This window comes from Cetorhinus maximus, chromosome 37 (genome assembly GCF_964194155.1).
Source record: "Cetorhinus maximus chromosome 37, sCetMax3.hap1.1, whole genome shotgun sequence".
NCBI lineage: Eukaryota > Metazoa > Chordata > Chondrichthyes > Lamniformes > Cetorhinidae > Cetorhinus > Cetorhinus maximus.
This window is the reverse complement of record NC_135915.1, coordinates 584,303-604,730: the sequence shown is the minus strand read 5'-3', so window position 1 is coordinate 604,730 and position 20,428 is coordinate 584,303. Positions and strand designations below refer to the sequence as shown.

The 20,428-nt window shown below is 53.1% G+C and overlaps 1 protein-coding gene across 2 annotated transcripts in view; it reads right to left on the bottom strand.

Moving 5' to 3' along the window:
- The window catches only part of osgep (O-sialoglycoprotein endopeptidase), a 53,960-nt gene that overhangs the window by 14,860 nt on the left and 18,672 nt on the right, over positions 1 to 20,428 (bottom strand). For both annotated transcript variants that reach the window (XM_078534172.1, XM_078534173.1), the window contains exons 7-9: positions 19,533 to 19,611; positions 15,212 to 15,277; positions 6,555 to 6,645 (exon numbers count right to left, since the gene is read on the bottom strand). In XM_078534172.1, the coding sequence (XP_078390298.1) occupies positions 6,555 to 6,645; positions 15,212 to 15,277; positions 19,533 to 19,611 (236 nt within the window). The remainder of the gene's footprint in view (positions 1 to 6,554; positions 6,646 to 15,211; positions 15,278 to 19,532; positions 19,612 to 20,428) is intronic.

Genomic DNA, 20,428 nt, shown 5'->3' with positions numbered 1-20,428 from the left:
TCACCCAGAGACCAAACCCCCACACTATCACCCAGACACCCAACCCCCCCACACCATCACCCAGAGACCCAACCCCCCACACCATCACCCAGAGACGCAACACCCACACCGTCACCGAGACCCAACCCCCCCACACCATCACCCAGAGACCCAACCCCCACTCCGTCACCCAGAGACCCAACACCCACACCGTCACCCAGAGACCCAACCCCCACACCGTCACCCAGAGACCCAACCCCCACACCGTCACCCAACACCCCCACAGCGTCACCCAGAGACCCACCCACCCCACACAGTCACCCACAGATCCAACCCCCCCACACCGACAACCACAGACCCAACCCCCACACCGTCACCCAGAGACCCAACCCCCACACCATTACCCAACCCCCCCACAGCATCACCCAGAGACCCACCCACCCCACACAGTCACCCACAGATCCAACCCCCCCACACCGTCACCCACAGACCCACCCCCCACACCGTCACCCACAGACCCAACCCCCACACCGTCACACAGAGACCCAACCCCCACACCGTCAACCACAGACCCAACCCCCACACCGTCACCGAGACTCAACCACCCCACACCGTCACCCACAGACCCAACCCCCACACCGTCACCCAGAGACCCAACCCCCACACCGTCACCCACAGACCGAACCCCCCCACCGTCACCGAGATCCAACCCCCCCACACCGTCACCCACAGACCCAACCCCCCCACACCGTCACCCACAGACCCAACCCCCCACCGTCACCGAGACCCAACCCCCACACCTTCACCCAGAGGCCCAAACCCCCACACTGTCACCCACAGGCCCAACCCCCACACCATCACCCCCACACACTGCCCACACAGTCACCCAGAGACCCAACACCCCCCCACCGTCAACCAGAGACACACCCCCAAAACCATCATCCAGAGACCCAACCCCCACACACCGTCACCCACACTCCCCACACCGTCACCCAGAGACCCAACCCCCACACTGTCACCCAGAGACCCAAGCCCCCCACACCATCACCCAGAGACCCAACCCCCACACCGTCACCCACAGACCCAACACCCACACCGTCACCTAGATACCCAACCCCCACACCATCAACAACAGACCCAAACCCCCACACCGTCAACCAGAGACCCACCCCCCACACCGTCACTGAGACCCAACCCCCCCACACCGTCACCGAGACCCAACCCCCCCTCACCGTCACTGAGACCCAACCCCCCCACACGGTCACCCAGATACCCAACCCCCCCACACCATCACCCAGAGACCCAACCCCCCCACACACCGTCACCCACAGACCCAACCCCCCCACACCGTCACACAGAGACCCAACCCCCCCACACCGTCACCCACAGACCCAAACCCCCCACACCGTCACCCAGAGACCCAAACCCCCCACACCGTCACCCACAGACCCAACCCCCCCACACCGTCACCCACAGACCCAAACCCCCCACACCGTCACCCAGAGACCCAAACCCCCCACACCGTCACCCAGAGACCCAAACCCCCCACACCGTCACCCACAGACCCAAACCCCCCACACCGTCACCCAGAGACCCAACCCCCCCACAGCGTCACCCACAGACCCAACACCCACACCGTCACACAGAGACTCAAACCACCCCACACACCGTCACCCAGAGACCCACCCCCCCCACACCGTCACCCAGAGACCCAACCCCCACACCGTCACCGAGACACAACCCCCCCACACCATCACCCAGAGACCCAACCCCCACACCGTCACCGAGACCCAACCCCCCAACACCGTCACCCAGAGACCCAACCTCCCCACACCGTCACCCACAGACCCAACCCCCACTCCGTCACCCAGAAACCCAACCCCCCGACACCGTCACCCAAAGACCCAACCCCACCACACCGTCACCCAGAGACCCAACCCCCCCCACACCGTCACCCAGAGACACAACCCCCCCCCCCACACCGTCACCCAGAGACACAACCCACCCGCCACACCGTCACCCAGAGACACAACCCACCCGCCACACCGTCACCCAGAGACACACCCCCCCCACACCGTCACCCAGAGATCCAACCCCCCCACCGTCACCCAGAGACCCAACCCCCCCACACCGTCACCCACAGACCCAAACCCCCACACTGTCACCCACAGACCCAACCCCCACACCATCACCCCCCACACACTCCCCACACAGTCACGCAGAGACCCAATCCCCCCCCACCGTCAACCAGAGACACACCCCCAAAACCATCATCCAGAGACCCAACCCCCACACACAGTGACCCACACTCCCACACCGTCACCCAGAGACCAAACCCCCACACTATCACCCAGACACCCAACCCCCCCACACCATCACCCAGAGACCCAACCCCCCACACCATCACCCAGAGACGCAACACCCACACCGTCACCGAGACCCAACCCCCCCACACCATCACCCAGAGACCCAACCCCCACTCCGTCACCCAGAGACCCAACACCCACACCGTCACCCAGAGACCCAACCCCCACACCGTCACCCAGAGACCCAACCCCCACACCGTCACCCAACACCCCCACAGCGTCACCCAGAGACCCACCCACCCCACACAGTCACCCACAGATCCAACCCCCCCACACCGACAACCACAGACCCAACCCCCACACCGTCACCCAGAGACCCAACCCCCACACCATTACCCAACCCCCCCACAGCATCACCCAGAGACCCACCCACCCCACACAGTCACCCACAGATCCAACCCCCCCACACCGTCACCCACAGACCCACCCCCCACACCGTCACCCACAGACCCAACCCCCACACCGTCACACAGAGACCCAACCCCCACACCGTCAACCACAGACCCAACCCCCACACCGTCACCGAGACTCAACCACCCCACACCGTCACCCACAGACCCAACCCCCACACCGTCACCCAGAGACCCAACCCCCACACCGTCACCCACAGACCGAACCCCCCCACCGTCACCGAGATCCAACCCCCCCACACCGTCACCCACAGACCCAACCCCCCCACACCGTCACCCACAGACCCAACCCCCCACCGTCACCGAGACCCAACCCCCACACCTTCACCCAGAGGCCCAAACCCCCACACTGTCACCCACAGGCCCAACCCCCACACCATCACCCCCACACACTGCCCACACAGTCACCCAGAGACCCAACACCCCCCCACCGTCAACCAGAGACACACCCCCAAAACCATCATCCAGAGACCCAACCCCCACACACCGTCACCCACACTCCCCACACCGTCACCCAGAGACCCAACCCCCACACTGTCACCCAGAGACCCAAGCCCCCCACACCATCACCCAGAGACCCAACCCCCACACCGTCACCCACAGACCCAAACCCCACACCGTCACCGAGACCCAACCCCCCCACACCGTCACCCAGAGACCCAACCCCCCCACCGTCACCCAACCCCTCCACAGCGTCACCCAGAGACCCAACCCCCCCACACCGTCACCCACAGACCCAACCCCCACACCGTCACCCAGAGACCCAACCCACACACCGTCACCAAACCCCCCCACAGCTTCACCCAGAGACCCAACCCCCCCACACCGTCACCCACAGACCCAACCCCCACACCGTCACCAAGAGACCCAACCCCCACACCGTCACCCACAGACCCAACCCCCACACCGTCACCGAGACTCAACCCCCCCACACCGTCACCCACAGACCCAACCCCCACACCGTCACCCACAGACCCAACCCCCCCACACCGTCACCCACAGACCCAACCCCCCCACACCGTCACCCAGAGACCCAACCCCCCCACACCGTCACCCAGAGACCCAACCCCCCCACACCGTCACCCAGAGACCCAACCCACACACCGTCACCCACAGACACAACCCCTACTCCGTCACCCAGAGACCCAACGCCCACACCGTCACCCAGAGACCCAACCCACACACCCTCACCCACAGACCCAACCCCCCCACACTGTCACCCAGAGACCCAACCCCCACACCCTCACCCACAGACCCAACCCCCCCACACCCTCACCCAGAGACCCAACCCCCACACACCGTCACCCAGAGACCCAACCCCCACACCGTCACCCAGAGACCCAACCCCCCCACACCCTCACCCACAGACCCAACCCCCACACACCGTCACCCAGAGACCCAACCCCCCCACACCCTCACCCAGAGACCCAACCCCCCCCACACACCGTCACCCAGAGACCCAACCCCCCCCACACCCTCACCCAGAGACCCAACCCCCACACCTTCACCCAACCCCCACACCGTCATCCAGAGACCCAACCCCCACACCGTCACCCAGAGACCCCAACCCCCCCACACCATCACCCAGAGACCCCAACCCCCCCACACCGTCACCCAGAGACCCAACCCCCACACCGTCACCCACAGACCCAACCCCCCCACACCGTCACCCACAGACCCAACCCCCACGCCGTCATCCAGAGACCCAACCCCCCCACACCGTCACCCACAGACCCAACCCCCACACACCGTCACCCACAGACCCAACCCCCACACCATCACCCAGAGACCCAACCCCCCCCCACACCGTCACCCAGAGACCCAACCCCCCCACACCGTCACCCACAGACCCAACCCCCACACCGTCACCCACAGACCCAACCTCCCCCACACCGTCACCCAGAGACCCAACCCCCCCACACCGTCACCCAGAGACCCAACCCCCACACCGTCACCCACAGACCCAACCCCCCCCACACCATCACCCAGAGACCCAACCCCCACACACCGTCACCCAGAGACCCAACCCCCACACCGTCACCCACAGAACCACCCCCCAAACTGTCACCCAGAGACCCAAACCCCACACCGTCACCCACACTCCCCACACCGTCACCCACAGACCCAACCCCCCCACACCGTCACCCATAGACCCAACCCCCACACCGTCACCCACACTCCCCACACCGTCACCCAGAAACCCAACCCCCCCCAAACCGTCACCCAGAGACCCAACCCCCACACCGTCACCCACAGACCCAACCCCCCCACACTGTCACCCAGAGACCCAACCCCCACACCGTCACCCACAGACCCAACCCCCCCACACCCTCACCCAGAGACCCAACCCCCCCACACCGTCACCCAGAGACCCAACCCCCACACACCATCACCCAGAGACCCAACCCCCACACTTTCACCCAACCCCCCCCACACCGTCACCCAGAGACCCAACCCCACCACACCGTCACCCACAGACCCAACCCCCACACCGTCACCGAGAGACCCAACCCACCCCCAACACACTCCCCACACCGTCACCCACACTCTCCACACCATCACCCAGAGACCCAACCCACCCCCAACACACTCCCCACACTGTCACCCACAGACCCACCCTCTACGCCGTCATCCAGAGACCCAAACCCCCCCCACACCGTCATCCAGAGATGCAACCCCCAAACCGTCACCGAGACCCAACCACCAAACTGTCACCCACAGACCCACCCCCCCCACACCGTCACCCAGAGACCCAACCCCCACACACCGTCGCCCAGAGACCCAACCCCCACACTGTCACCCAGAGACCCAACCCCCACACCGTCACCCAGAGACCCAACCCCAACACCGTCACCCAGAGACCCAACCCCCCCACACCGTCACCCACAGACCCAACCCCCACACCGTCACCCAGAGACCCAACCCCCCCACACCGTCACCCACAGACCCAACCCCCACACCGTCACCCACAGACCCAACCCCCACACCGTCACCCACAGACCCAACCCCCACACTGTCACCCAGAGACCCAACCCCCACACCGTCACCCACAGACCCAACACCCACACCGTCACCCACAGACCCAACCCCCACACCGTCACCCACAGACCCAACCCCCACACCGTCACCCAGGGACCCAACCCCCACACCGTCACCCAGAGACCCAACCCCCCACACCCTCACCCAGAGACCCAACCCCCCCACACCGTCACCCAGAGACCCAACCCCCCCACACCATCACCCAGAGACCCAACCCCCCAACACCGTCACCCAGAGACCCAACCCCCCACACCGTCACCCAGAGACCCAACCCCCACACACCGTCACCCAGAGACCCAACCCCCACACTGTCACCCAGAGACCCAACCCCCCCACACCGTCACCCAGAGACCCAACCCCCCCACACCGTCACCGAGACCCAACCCCACACACCGTCACCCAGAGACCCAACCCCCACACACCGTCACCCACACTCCCCACACCGTCACCCAGAGACCCAACCCCCACACCGTCACCCACAGACCCAACCCCCACACCGTCACCCACACTCCCCACACCATCACCCAGAGACCCAACCCCCACACACCGTCACCCAGAGACCCAACCCCCCCCATACCATCACCCAGAGACCCAACCCCCACACCGTCACCCACACTCCCCACACCGTCACCCACAGACCCAAACCCCCCCACACCGTCACCCAGAGACCCATACCAACACCGTCCCCCACAGACCCACCCCACCCATCAACTTCAGACGCCCGCCACATCCCCATCCTCAGAGCCTCCCATGTACGTACATCCAACCCCACCAACAATCAGCACTTCTTCTGATCCACAATGTGCCATTGCCCGTTCTGTCGTCTCCACTAACATGGCAAATACAGTTTCCTAGAAAGAGAGGGAGAGAGATAGGCAATAAGGGCACAGGTAAATCATCCAATAAAATTATACTTTTTATAATCGGATTGTTGTCATTGTTATCACTCTCTCTATATTCCCTGTATCTGTGTATCTCCTACTCTCCGAGTTCTCTCTGTATTCCCCGTGTATCTCTCTCTCTAACTCTCTCATCTCCCTCTGCATTCCCTGTGTATATCTCTCTCTAATTCTCTCATCTCTCTCTGTATTCCCTGTGTATCTCTCTCTCCAACTCTCTCATCTCTCTCTGTATTCCTTGTGTATCTCTCTAACTCTCTCTGATCTCTCTCTGTATTCCCTGTGTATATCTCTCTCTAACTCTCTCTGATCTCTCTCTGTATTCCCTGTGTATCTCTCTCTCTAACTCTCTGATCTCTCCCTGTATTCCCTGTGTATATTTCCCGCTAACCCTCTCTGATCTCTCTCTGTATTCCCTGTGAATCTCTCTAACTCTCTCATCTCTCTCTGTATTCCTTGTGTATCTCTCTAACTCTCTCTGATCTCTCTGTATTCCCTGTGTATATCTCTCTCTAACTCTCTCAACTCTCTCTGTATTCCCTGTGTATATCTCTCTCTAACTCTCTCTGATCTCTCTCTGTATTCTCTGTGTATATCTCTCTCTAACCCTCTCTGATCTCTCTCTGTATTCCCTGTGTATCTCTCTAACTCTCTCATCTCTCTCTGTATTCCTTGTGTATCTCTCTAACTCTCTCTGATCTCTCTGTATTCCCTGTGTATATCTCTCTCTAACTCTCTCATCTCTCTCTGTATTCCCCGTGTATCTCTCTCTCTAACTCTCTCATCTCTCTCTGTATTCCCCGTGTATATCTCTCTCTAACTCTCTCATCTCTCTCTGTATTCCCTGTGTATATCTCTAACTCTCTCTCATCTCTCTCTGTATTCCCTGTGTATATCTCTCTCTAACTCTCTCATCTCTCTCTGTATTCCCTGTGTATCTCTCTAACTCTCTCTCATCTCTCTCTGTATTCCCTGTGTATATCTCTCTCTAACTCTCTCATCTCTCTCTGTATTCCCTGTGTATATCTCTCTCTAACTCTCTCATCTCTCTCTGTATTGCCTGTGTATATCTCTCTAACTCTCTCATCTCTCTCTGTATTCCCTGTGTATCTCTCTAACTCTCTCTGATCTCTCTCTGTATTCCCTGTGTATCTCTCTCTCTAACTCTCTCTGATCTCTCTCTGTATTCCCTGTGTATATCTCTCTCTAACTCTCTCTGATCTCTCTGTATTCCCTGTGTATATCTCTCTCTAACTCTCTCTGATCTCTCTCTGTATTCCCTGTGTATATCTCTCTCTAACTCTCTCATCTCTCTCTGTATTCCCTGTGTATATCTCTCTCTAACTCTCTCTCATCTCTCTCTGTATTCCCTGTGTATATCTCTCTCTAACTCTCTCATCTCTCTCTGTATTCCCTGTGTATCTCTCTCTCTCATCTCTCTCTGTATTCCCTGTGTATCTCTCTAACTCTCTCATCTCTCTCTGTATTCCCTGTGTATATCTCTCTCTAACTCTCTCATCTCTCTCTGTATTCCCTGTGTATCTCTCTAACTCTCTCATCTCTCTCTGTATTCCCTGTGTATATCTCTCTCTAACTCTCTCTGATCTCCCTGTATTCCCTGTGTATATCTCTCTCTAACTCTCTCTGATCTCTCTCTGTATTCCCTGTGTATCTCTCTCTCTAACTCTCTGATCTCTCCCTGTATTCCCAGTGTATATCTCTCTCTAACTCTCTCTGATCTCTCTCTGTATTCCCTGTGTATCTCTCTAACTCTCTCATCTCTCTCTGTATTCCTTGTGTATCTCTCTAACTCTCTCTGATCTCTCTGTATTCCCTGTGTATATCTCTCTCTAACTCTCTGATCTCTCTCTGTATTCCCTGTGTATATCTCTCTCTAACTCTCTCTGATCTCTCTCTGTGTTCCCTGTGTATATCTCTCTCTAACTCTCTCTGATCTCTCTCTGTATTCCCTGTGTATCTCTCTCTCTAACTCTCTCATCTCTCTCTGTATTCCCTGTGTATCTCTCTCTAACTCTCTCTGATCTCTCTGTATTCCCTGTGTATCTCTCTAACTCTCTCTGATCTCTCTCTGTATTCCCTGTGTATATCTCTCTCTAACTCTCTCTGATCTCTCTCTGTATTCCCCGTGTATATCTCTCTCTAACTCATCTCTCTCTGTATTCCCTGTGTATCTCTCTCTCTAACTCTCTCTGATCTCTCTCTGTATTCCCTGTGTATATCTCTCTCTAACTCTCTCTGATCTCTCTGTATTCCCTGTGTATATCTCTCTCTAACTCTCTCTGATCTCTCTCTGTATTCCCTGTGTATATCTCTCTCTAACTCTCTCATCTCTCTCTGTATTCCCTGTGTATCTCTCTCTAACTCTCTCATCTCTCCCTGTATTCCCTGTGTATATCTCTAACTCTCTCTCATCTCTCTCTGTATTCCCTGTATATCTCTCTCTAACTCTCTCATCTCTCTGTATTCCCTGTGTATCTCTCTAACTCTCTCTGATCTCTCTCTGTATTCCCTGTGTATATCTCTCTCTAACTCTCTCTGATCTCTCTCTGTATTCCCTGTGTATCTCTCTAACTCTCTCATCTCTCTCTGTATTCCCTGTGTATCTCTCTAACTCTCTCATCTCTCTCTGTATTCCCCGTGTATATCTCTCTCTAACTCTCTCATCTCTCTCTGTATTCCCTGTGTATCTCTCTCTCTCATCTCTCTCTGTATTCCCTGTGTATCTCTCTAACTCTCTCATCTCTCTCTGTATTCCCCGTGTATATCTCTCTCTAACTCTCTCATCTCTCTCTGTATTCCCTGTGTATATCTCTCTCTAACTCTCTCATCTCTCTCTGTATTCCCTGTGTATCTCTCTAACTCTCTCTCATCTCTCTCTGTATTCCCTGTGTATATCTCTCTCTAACTCTCTCATCTCTCTCTGTATTCCCTGTGTATATCTCTAACTCTCTCTCATCTCTCTCTGTATTCCCTGTGTATATCTCTCTCTAACTCTCTCATCTCTCTCTGTATTCCCTGTGTATATCTCTCTCTAACTCTCTCATCTCTCTCTGTATTCCCTGTGTATCTCTCTAACTCTCTCTGATCTCTCTCTGTATTCCCTGTGTATCTCTCTCTCTAACTCTCTCTGATCTCTCTCTGTATTCCCTGTGTATATCTCTCTCTAACTCTCTCTGATCTCTCTGTATTCCCTGTGTATATCTCTCTCTAACTCTCTCTGATCTCTCTCTGTATTCCCTGTGTATATCTCTCTCTAACTCTCTCATCTCTCTCTGTATTCCCTGTGTATATCTCTCTCTAACTCTCTCCTCTCTCTCTGTATTCCCAGTGTATATCTCTCTCTAACTCTCTCTCATCTCTCTCTGTATTCCCTGTGTATATCTCTCTCTAACTCTCTCATCTCTCTCTGTATTCCCTGTGTATATCTCTCTCTAACTCTCTCATCTCTCTCTGTATTCCCTGTGTATCTCTCTAACTCTCTCATCTCTCTCTGTATTCCCTGTGTATCTCTCTCTCTAACTCTCTCATCTCTCTCTGTATTCCCCGTGTATCTCTCTCTAACTCTCTCATCTCTCTCTGTATTCCCTGTGTATATCTCTCTCTAGCTCTCTCATCTCTCTCTGTATTCCCTGTGTATCTCTCTCTCTAACCCTCTCATCTCTCTCTGTATTCCCTGTGTATATCTCTCTCTAACTCTCTCATCTCTCTCTGTATTCCCTGTGTATATCTCTCTCTAACTCTCTCATCTCTCTCTGTATTCCCTGTGTATCTCACTAACTCTCTCATCTCTCTCTGTATTCCCTGTGTATATCTCTCTCTAACTCTCTCTGATCTCTCTGTATTCCCTGTGTATATCTCTCTCTAACTCTCTCTGATCTCTCTCTGTATTCCCTGTGTATCTCTCTCTCTAACTCTCTGATCTCTCCCTGTATTCCCAGTGTATATCTCTCTCTAACTCTCTCTGATCTCTCTCTGTATTCCCTGTGTATCTCTCTAACTCTCTCATCTCTCTCTGTATTCCTTGTGTATCTCTCTAACTCTCTCTGATCTCTCTGTATTCCCTGTGTATATCTCTCTCTAACTCTCTGATCTCTCTCTGTATTCCCTGTGTATATCTCTCTCTAACTCTCTCTGATCTCTCTCTGTATTCCCTGTGTATATCTCTCTCTAACTCTCTCTGATCTCTCTCTGTATTCCCTGTGTATCTCTCTCTCTAACTCTCTCATCTCTCTCTGTGTTCCCTGTGTATCTCTCTCTAACTCTCTCTGATCTCTCTGTATTCCCTGTGTATCTCTCTAACTCTCTCTGATCTCTCTCCGTATTCCCTGTGTATATCTCTCTCTAACTCTCTCTGATCTCTCTCTGTATTCCCCGTGTATATCTCTCTCTAACTCATCTCTCTCTGTATTCCCTGTGTATCTCTCTCTCTAACTCTCTCTGATCTCTCTCTGTATTCCCTGTGTATATCTCTCTCTAACTCTCTCTGATCTCTCTGTATTCCCCGTGTATATCTCTCTCTAACTCTCTCTGATCTCTCTCTGTATTCCCTGTGTATATCTCTCTCTAACTCTCTCATCTCTCTCTGTATTCCCTGTGTATCTCTCTCTCTCTCATCTCTCCCTGTATTCCCTGTGTATATCTCTAACTCTCTCTCATCTCTCTCTGTATTCCCTGTATATCTCTCTCTAACTCTCTCATCTCTCTCTGTATTCCCTGTGTATCTCTCTAACTCTCTCTGATCTCTCTCTGTATTCCCTGTGTATATCTCTCTCTAACTCTCTCTGATCTCTCTCTGTATTCCCTGTGTATCTCTCTAACTCTCTCATCTCTCTCTGTATTCCCTGTGTATCTCTCTAACTCTCTCATCTCTCTCTGTATTCCCCGTGTATATCTCTCTCTAACTCTCTCATCTCTCTCTGTATTCCCTGTGTATCTAACTCTCTCATCTATCTCTGTATTCCCTGTGTATCTCTCTAACTCTCTCATCTCTCTCTGTATTCCCCGTGTATATCTCTCTCTAACTCTCTCATCTCTCTCTGTATTCCCTGTGTATATCTCTCTCTAACTCTCTCATCTCTCTCTGTATTCCCTGTGTATCTCTCTAACTCTCTCTCATCTCTCTCTGTATTCCCTGTGTATATCTCTCTCTAACTCTCTCATCTCTCTCTGTATTCCCTGTGTATATCTCTAACTCTCTCTCATCTCTCTCTGTATTCCCTGTGTATATCTCTCTCTAACTCTCTCATCTCTCTCTGTATTCCCTGTGTATATCTCTCTCTAACTCTCTCATCTCTCTCTGTATTCCCTGTGTATCTCTCTAACTCTCTCTGATCTCTCTCTGTATTCCCTGTGTATCTCTCTCTCTAACTCTCTCTGATCTCTCTCTGTATTCCCTGTGTATATCTCTCTCTAACTCTCTCTGATCTCTCTGTATTCCCTGTGTATATCTCTCTCTAACTCTCTCTGATCTCTCTCTGTATTCCCTGTGTATATCTCTCTCTAACTCTCTCATCTCTCTCTGTATTCCCTGTGTATATCTCTCTCTAACTCTCTCCTCTCTCTCTGTATTCCCAGTGTATATCTCTCTCTAACTCTCTCTCATCTCTCTCTGTATTCCCTGTGTATATCTCTCTCTAACTCTCTCATCTCTCTCTGTATTCCCTGTGTATATCTCTCTCTAACTCTCTCATCTCTCTCTGTATTCCCTGTGTATCTCTCTAACTCTCTCATCTCTCTCTGTATTCCCTGTGTATCTCTCTCTCTAACTCTCTCATCTCTCTCTGTATTCCCCGTGTATCTCTCTCTAACTCTCTCATCTCTCTCTGTATTCCCTGTGTATATCTCTCTCTAGCTCTCTCATCTCTCTCTGTATTCCCTGTGTATCTCTCTCTCTAACTCTCTCATCTCTCTCTGTATTCCCTGTGTATATCTCTCTCTAACTCTCTCTGATCTCTCTGTATTCCCTGTGTATCTCTCTCTCTAACTCTCTCATCTCTCTCTGTATTCCGTGTATATCTCTCTCTAACTCTCTCATCTCTCTCTGTATTCCCTGTGTATATCTCTAACTCTCTCATCTCTCTCTGTATTCCCTGTGTATCTCTCTCTAACTCTCTCATCTCTCTCTGTATTCCCCGTGTATATCTCTCTCTAACTCTCTCATCTCTCTCTGTATTCCCTGTGTATATCTCTCTCTAACTCTCTCATCTCTCTCTGTATTCCCTGTGTATCTCTCTAACTCTCTCATCTCTCTCTGTATTCCCTGTGTATCTCTCTCTAACTCTCTCATCTCTCTCTCTATTCCCTGTGTATCTCTCTCTCTAACTCTCTCTCATCTCTCTCTGCATTCCCTGTGTATATCTCTAACTCTCTCATCTCTCTCTGTATTCCCTGTGTATATCTCTAACTCTCTCTGATCTCTCTCTGTATTCCCTGTGTATCTCTCTCTCTAACTCTCTCATCTCTCTCTGTATTCCCTGTGTATATCTCTAACTCTCTCATCTCTCTCTGTATTCCCTGTGTATATCTCTCTAACTCTCTCATCTCTCTCTGTATTCCCTGTGTATATCTCTAACTCTCTCATCTCTCTCTGTATTCCCCGTGTATCTCTCTCTCTAACTCTCTCATCTCTCTCTGTATTCCGTGTATATCTCTCTCTAACTCTCTCATCTCTCTCTGTATTCCGTGTATATCTCTCTCTAACTCTCTCATCTCTCTCTGTATTCCGTGTATATCTCTCTCTAACTCTCTCATCTCTCTCTGTATTCCCTGTGTATCTCTAACTCTCTCATCTCTCTCTGTATTCCCCGTGTATCTCTCTCTCTAACTCTCTCATCTCTCTCTGTATTCCGTGTATATCTCTCTCTAACTCTCTCATCTCTCTCTGTATTCCGTGTATATCTCTCTCTAACTCTCTCATCTCTCTCTGTATTCCCTGTGTATCTCTCTCTAACTCCCTCTCATCTCTCTCTGTATTCCCTGTGTATCTCTCTCTAACTCTCTCTCATCTCTCTCTGTATTCCCTGTGTATCTCTCTCTAACTCTCTCTCATCTCTCTCTGTATTCCCTGTGTATCTCTAACTCTCTCTGATCTCTCTCTGTATTCCCTGTGTATATCTCTCTCTAACTCTCTCATCTCTCTCTGTATTCCCTGTGTATATCTCTCTCTAACTCTCTCTGATCTCTCTCTGTATTCCCTGTGTATATCTCTCTCTAACTCTCTCATCTCTCTCTGTATTCCCTGTGTATATCTCTAACTCTCTCATCTCTCTCTGTATTCCCCGTGTATATCTCTCTCTAACTCTCTCATCTCTCTCTGTATTCCCTGTGTATCTCTCTAACTCTCTCATCTCTCTCTGTATTCCCTGTGTATCTCTCTAACTCTCTCATCTCTCTCTGTATTCCTTGTGTATCTCTCTCTAACTCTCTCTGATTTCTCTCTGTATTCCTTGTGTATATCTCTCTCTAACTCTGATCTCTCTGTATTCCTTGTGAACATATCTCCATCTAACTCTCTGATCTCCTTCTGTATCCCCTGTCTATATCTCTAATTCTCTGATCTCTCTCTGTATTCCCTGTGTATCTAACTCTCTCTGGTCTCTCTGTATTCCCTGTGTATCTCTCTAACTCTCTCTGATCTCTCTCTGTATTCCCCGTGTATCTCTCTCTCTAATTCTCTCATCTCTCTCTGTATTCCCTGTGTATATCTCTCTCTAACTCTCTCTGATCTCTCTCTGTATTCCTTGTGTATATCTCTCTCTAATTCTCTCATCTCTCTGTATTCCCCGTGTATATCTCTCTCTAACTCTCTGTGTATTCCCTATGTATCTCTCTCTCTAATTCTCTGATCTCTCTCTGTATTCCCCGTGTATCTCTCTCTCTAATTCTCTCATCTCTCTCTTTATTCCCTGTGTATATCTCTCTCTAACTCTCTCTGATCTCTCTCTGTATTCCTTGTGTATATCTCTCTCTAATTCTCTAACTCTCTGTGTATTCCCTATGTATCTCTCTCTCTAATTCTCTGATTTCTCTCTGTATTCCCTGTGTATCTCTCTCTCTGTATTCCCTGTGTATCTCTCTAACTCTCTGATTTCTCTTTCTGTATTCCCTGTGTACATCTCTAACTCTGATGTCTCTCTCTGTATTTTCTGTGTATATTGCTTTCTCTCTCTGATCTCTCTGTATTCCCCATGTCTATCTCTCCTGAACTCTCTGATCTCTCTCTGTATTCCCTGCGTATATGTCTCCCTAACTCTCTGATTTCTCTCTGCATTCTGTGTATATCTCTCCCTAGCTCTCCGAGCTCTCTCTGTACTCCTCGCTTATGTCCCTGCCCAACAAATGGACTGCTTTCTCCCCCTCATGTTTTCTTTGGAGCTCTGATACTCTCTCTCTCGTGGATTGGACACGTCCACTGTGAACTGTGACCTTTCCTTCTTTGTACAGGAGCAACGTCTAGCAGCGGGGAAAGGCAGTGCGAGCTGTTTCAAAGCCATCTCACCTGCAGTGAGAAGCAGAGGTCCTCAGGTGTGCAGTCTCCAGTAGCCAGCATGCGGTGTGCAGCTTCCTAAAGGATACAAGATGAGCAGGCTAAATAACACAGGGAGAATGAACAGCAGAAAACAATGGTACAGTCTGGGGAATCTGTGACAAACGTGCATACCCCAGCATTGCTCTTAAACAGGGACAGACTGAACACGTGCATTATTCCGAGAGGGGAAGGTATTGCTGTAGCAGGTCATCCTATACTTGGTAGCTGAAGGGATGTTCCCCATTCAAACTGCCAGGCTGCAGACAGCTCGAGCTGTGGGCAATATGTAGAGGTGGGAGGAGGTATCGTTCACTGGTATGTGGTTAGGTGAAGGAAGCAGCCATGACCTGGGTCTGAGGTTGTCGGTCAATGGGACAAAGTCTGAGGGTGTCGGTCAATGGGACACAGTCTGAGGGTGTTGGTCAATGGGACACAGTCTGAGGGTGTCGGTCAATGGGACACAGTCTGAGGGTGTCGGTCAATGGGACTCACTCCGAGGGTGTTGGTCAATGAGACCCAGTCTGAGTGTGTCAGTTGGACACAGTCTGAGGGTGGCGATCAACAGGACACAGTCTGAGGGTATCAGTCAATGGCATACAGTCTACGGTCTTGGTCAATGGGACAAAGACTGAGGGTGTTGGCCAATGGGACGCAGACTGAGGCTGCCAGTTGGTCAATAGGACATAGTCTGAGAGTGCCGGTTGGTCAATGGGAAACGGTCTGAGGCTACCACATGGTCATTGGGACACAGTCTGGGGATGTTGGTCAGTGAGGCATAGTCTGGTGGTGTCGGTCAACAGGACACAGTCTGAGGGTGTCGGTCAACAGGACACAGTCTGGTGGTGTCGGTCAACAGGACACAGTCTGGTGGTGTCGGTCAACAGGACACAGTCAAAGTGTGTCAGTCAACGGGACACCATCTGAGGTGCTGATCAATGGGACAAAGGCTGAGGGTGTCAGCCAATGGGACACAGACTGAGGGAGAAGCTTGGTCATAGAGACACAGTCTGAGGGTGTTGGCCAATGCAAAACAGTCCAAGGGTGTCTGTTGGCCAGTGAGACACAGTCTGAGGGTGTCGTCAACAGGACACAGTCGAACAGTGTCATTCAACGGGACACAGTCTGAGGTGTCGGCCAATGGGACACAGACAGGCGGTACTGGTTGGTCAATGGGACACAGTCTGAGGTGTAGGGCATTGGGACACAGGCTGAGGGTGTCGGTCAATGGGACACAGTCTGAGTGTGTCGGTCAATGGGACACAGTCTGAGGGTGTCGGTCAATGGGACACAGTCTGAGGGTGTCGGTCAATGGGACACAGTCTGAGGGTGTCGGTCAATGGGACACAGTCTGAGGGTGTCGGTCAATGGGACACAGTCTGAGGGTGTCGGTCAATGGGACACAGTCTGAGGGTGTCGGTCAATGGGACACAGTCTGAGGGTGTCGGTCAATGGGACACAGTCTGAGGGTGTCGGTCAATGGGACACAGTCTGAGGGTGTCGGTCAGTGATACACAATCTGTGGGTTTCGCCCAATGGGACACAATCTGAGTGTGTCGGTCAATGGGGCACAGTCTGAGGGTGTTGGTCAATGGTACGCAGTCTGAGGGTGTCATACAATGTGACACAGTCTGAAAGTGTTGGTCAATGAGACACAGTCTGAGGGTGTCGGTCAATGAGACACAGTCTGAGGGTGTCGGTCAATGGGACACAGTCGGAAGGTGTCGGTCAATGGGACACAGTCTGAGGGTGTTGGTCAATGGGACACAGACTGAGGTTGTCGGTCAATGGGACACAGTCTGAGGGTGTCGGTCCAGGGGACATTGACTGAGGGTGTCGGTCAATGGGACACAGTCGGAAGGTGTCGGTTAATGGGACACAGTCTGAGGGTGTCGGTCAATGGGACACAGTCTGAGGGTGTCGGTCCAGGGGACATTGACTGAGGGTGTCGGTCCAGGGGACACAGACTGAGGGTGTCGGTCAATGGGACACAGACTGAGGGTGTTGGTAAAGGGGACACAGACTGAGGGTGTCGGTCAATGGGACACTGACTGAGGGTGTTGGTCAATGGGACACAGACTGAGGTTGTCGGTCAATGGGACACAGACTGAGGGTGTCGGTCCAGGGGACATTGACTGAGGGTGTCGGTCCAGGGGACATTGACTGAGGGTGTCGGTCAATGGGACACAGTCGGAAGGTGTCGGTTAATGGGACACAGTCTGAGGGTGTCGGTCAATGGGACATTGACTGAGGGTGTTGGTCCAGGGGACATTGACTGAGGGTGTCGGTCCAGGGGACACAGACTGAGGGTGTCGGTCAATGGGACACAGACTGAGGGTGTTGGTCCAGGGGACACTGACTGAGGGTGTCGGTCAATGGGACACAGGCTGAGGGTGTTGGTCCAGGGGACACTGACTGAGGGTGTCGGTCAATGGGACACTGACTGAGGGTGTCGGTCAATGGGACACTGACTGAGGGTGTCGGTCAATGGGACACTGACTGAGGGTGTCGGTCAATGGGACACTGACTGAGGGTGTCGGTCAATGGGACACTGACTGAGGGTGTCGGTCAATGGGACACAGACTGAGGGAGAAGCTTGGTCATAGAGACACAGTCTGAGGGTGTTGGCCAATGCAAAACAGTCCAAGGGTGTCTGTTGGCCAGTGAGACACAGTCTGAGGGTGTCGTCAACAGGACACAGTCGAACAGTGTCATTCAACGGGACACAGTCTGAGGTGTCGGCCAATGGGACACAGACAGGCGGTACTGGTTGGTCAATGGGACACAGTCTGAGGTGTAGGGCATTGGGACACAGGCTGAGGGTGTCGGTCAATGGGACACAGTCTGAGTGTGTCGGTCAATGGGACACAGTCTGAGGGTGTCGGTCAATGGGACACAGTCTGAGGGTGTCGGTCAATGGGACACAGTCTGAGGGTGTCGGTCAATGGGACACAGTCTGAGGGTGTCGGTCAATGGGACACAGTCTGAGGGTGTCGGTCAATGGGACACAGTCTGAGGGTGTCGGTCAATGGGACACAGTCTGAGGGTGTCGGTCAATGGGACACAGTCTGAGGGTGTCGGTCAATGGGACACAGTCTGAGGGTGTCGGTCAATGGGACACAGTCTGAGGGTGTCGGTCAATGGGACACAGTCTGAGGGTGTCGGTCAGTGATACACAATCTGTGGGTTTCGCCCAATGGGACACAATCTGAGTGTGTCGGTCAATGGGGCACAGTCTGAGGGTGTTGGTCAATGGTACGCAGTCTGAGGGTGTCATACAATGTGACACAGTCTGAAAGTGTTGGTCAATGAGACACAGTCTGAGGGTGTCGGTCAATGAGACACAGTCTGAGGGTGTCGGTCAATGGGACACAGTCGGAAGGTGTCGGTCAATGGGACACAGTCTGAGGGTGTTGGTCAATGGGACACAGACTGAGGTTGTCGGTCAATGGGACACAGTCTGAGGGTGTCGGTCCAGGGGACATTGACTGAGGGTGTCGGTCAATGGGACACAGTCGGAAGGTGTCGGTCCAGGGGACATTGACTGAGGGTGTCGGTCCAGGGGACACAGACTGAGGGTGTCGGTCAATGGGACACAGACTGAGGGTGTTGGTAAAGGGGACACAGACTGAGGGTGTCGGTCAATGGGACACTGACTGAGGGTGTTGGTCAATGGGACACAGACTGAGGTTGTCGGTCAATGGGACACAGACTGAGGGTGTCGGTCCAGGGGACATTGACTGAGGGTGTCGGTCCAGGGGACATTGACTGAGGGTGTCGGTCAATGGGACACAGTCGGAAGGTGTCGGTTAATGGGACACAGTCTGAGGGTGTCGGTCAATGGGACATTGACTGAGGGTGTTGGTCCAGGGGACATTGACTGAGGGTGTCGGTCCAGGGGACACAGACTGAGGGTGTCGGTCAATGGGACACAGACTGAGGGTGTTGGTCCAGGGGACACTGACTGAGGGTGTCGGTCAATGGGACACAGGCTGAGGGTGTTGGTCCAGGGGACACTGACTGAGGGTGTCGGTCAATGGGACACTGACTGAGGGTGTCGGTCAATGGGACACTGACTGAGGGTGTCGGTCAATGGGACACTGACTGAGGGTGTCGGTCAATGGGACACTGACTGAGGGTGTCGGTCAATGGGACACAGTCTATGTGTGTCATTCAATGAGACAAAGTCTGAGGGTGTTGTTTTGTGAGACAAGCGCTCTCCGGGTGAAGCGAGCACAGTGATGCTGAGATGGCCTACTGGGTTCCTCCTGTGTATCGATCTTCCTGTTCGCACCTCAATATAGGAGAGAATTCCCGAAAAGGAGACGTCCATTCCTTTCACAGTGTAGGGCAAATCCACCAACTTCTTCCCCCTAAATGAAATCAGTGGAGAGTTTGTGAGCAGCACGGTCTGAGAGTCTGGACCAGAAATTCATGGAGACATTGGACCAGGAATAAAGCCATTCCTGGTAAAGGGCTCGGTTATTCTCCTGGTGTTCGGCTATCTGGTATAGCAGCTGCAATTTTGGCCACTACAGTGGCTGGACACTAGTCTGTTCTGGTCAACAGCCAGTGGCTCCCCAACTCCGTTCCCAGTTACTCCCTCCACCAATTCCCTGTCACTCATCCTCTGTGGTCCCAGTCATTCTCTGCCCTCGGTTCACATTCACTCTCTCCCCGCCATTACTAGTCACTCACTCTCCCCGCCATTCCTAGTCACTCACTCTCCCACGGTTCCCGGTCACTCTCCCCCCCGTTCCCGGTCACTCTCTCCTCCCGGTTCCCGGTCACTCTCTCCTCCCCGTTCCCGGTCACTCTCAACCCCCGTTCCCGGTCACTCTCTCCTCCCGGTTCCCGGTCACTCTCTCGACCCCGTTCCCGGTCACTCTCTCGACCCCGTTCCCGGTCACTCTCTCCATCCCATTCCCGGTCACTCTCTCCATCCCGTTCCCGGTCACTCTCTCCATCCCGTTCCCGGTCACTCTCTCCATCCCGTTCCCGGTCACTCTCTCCATCCCGTTCCCGGTCACTCTCTCCATCCCGTTCCCGGTCACTCTCTCCCCCCCGTTCCCGGTCACTCTCTCCCCCCCGTTCCCGGTCACTCCCTCCATCCCGTTCCCGGTCACTCTCTCCATCCCGTTCCCGGTCACTCTCTCCATCCCGTTCCCGGTCACTCTCTCCATCGCGTTC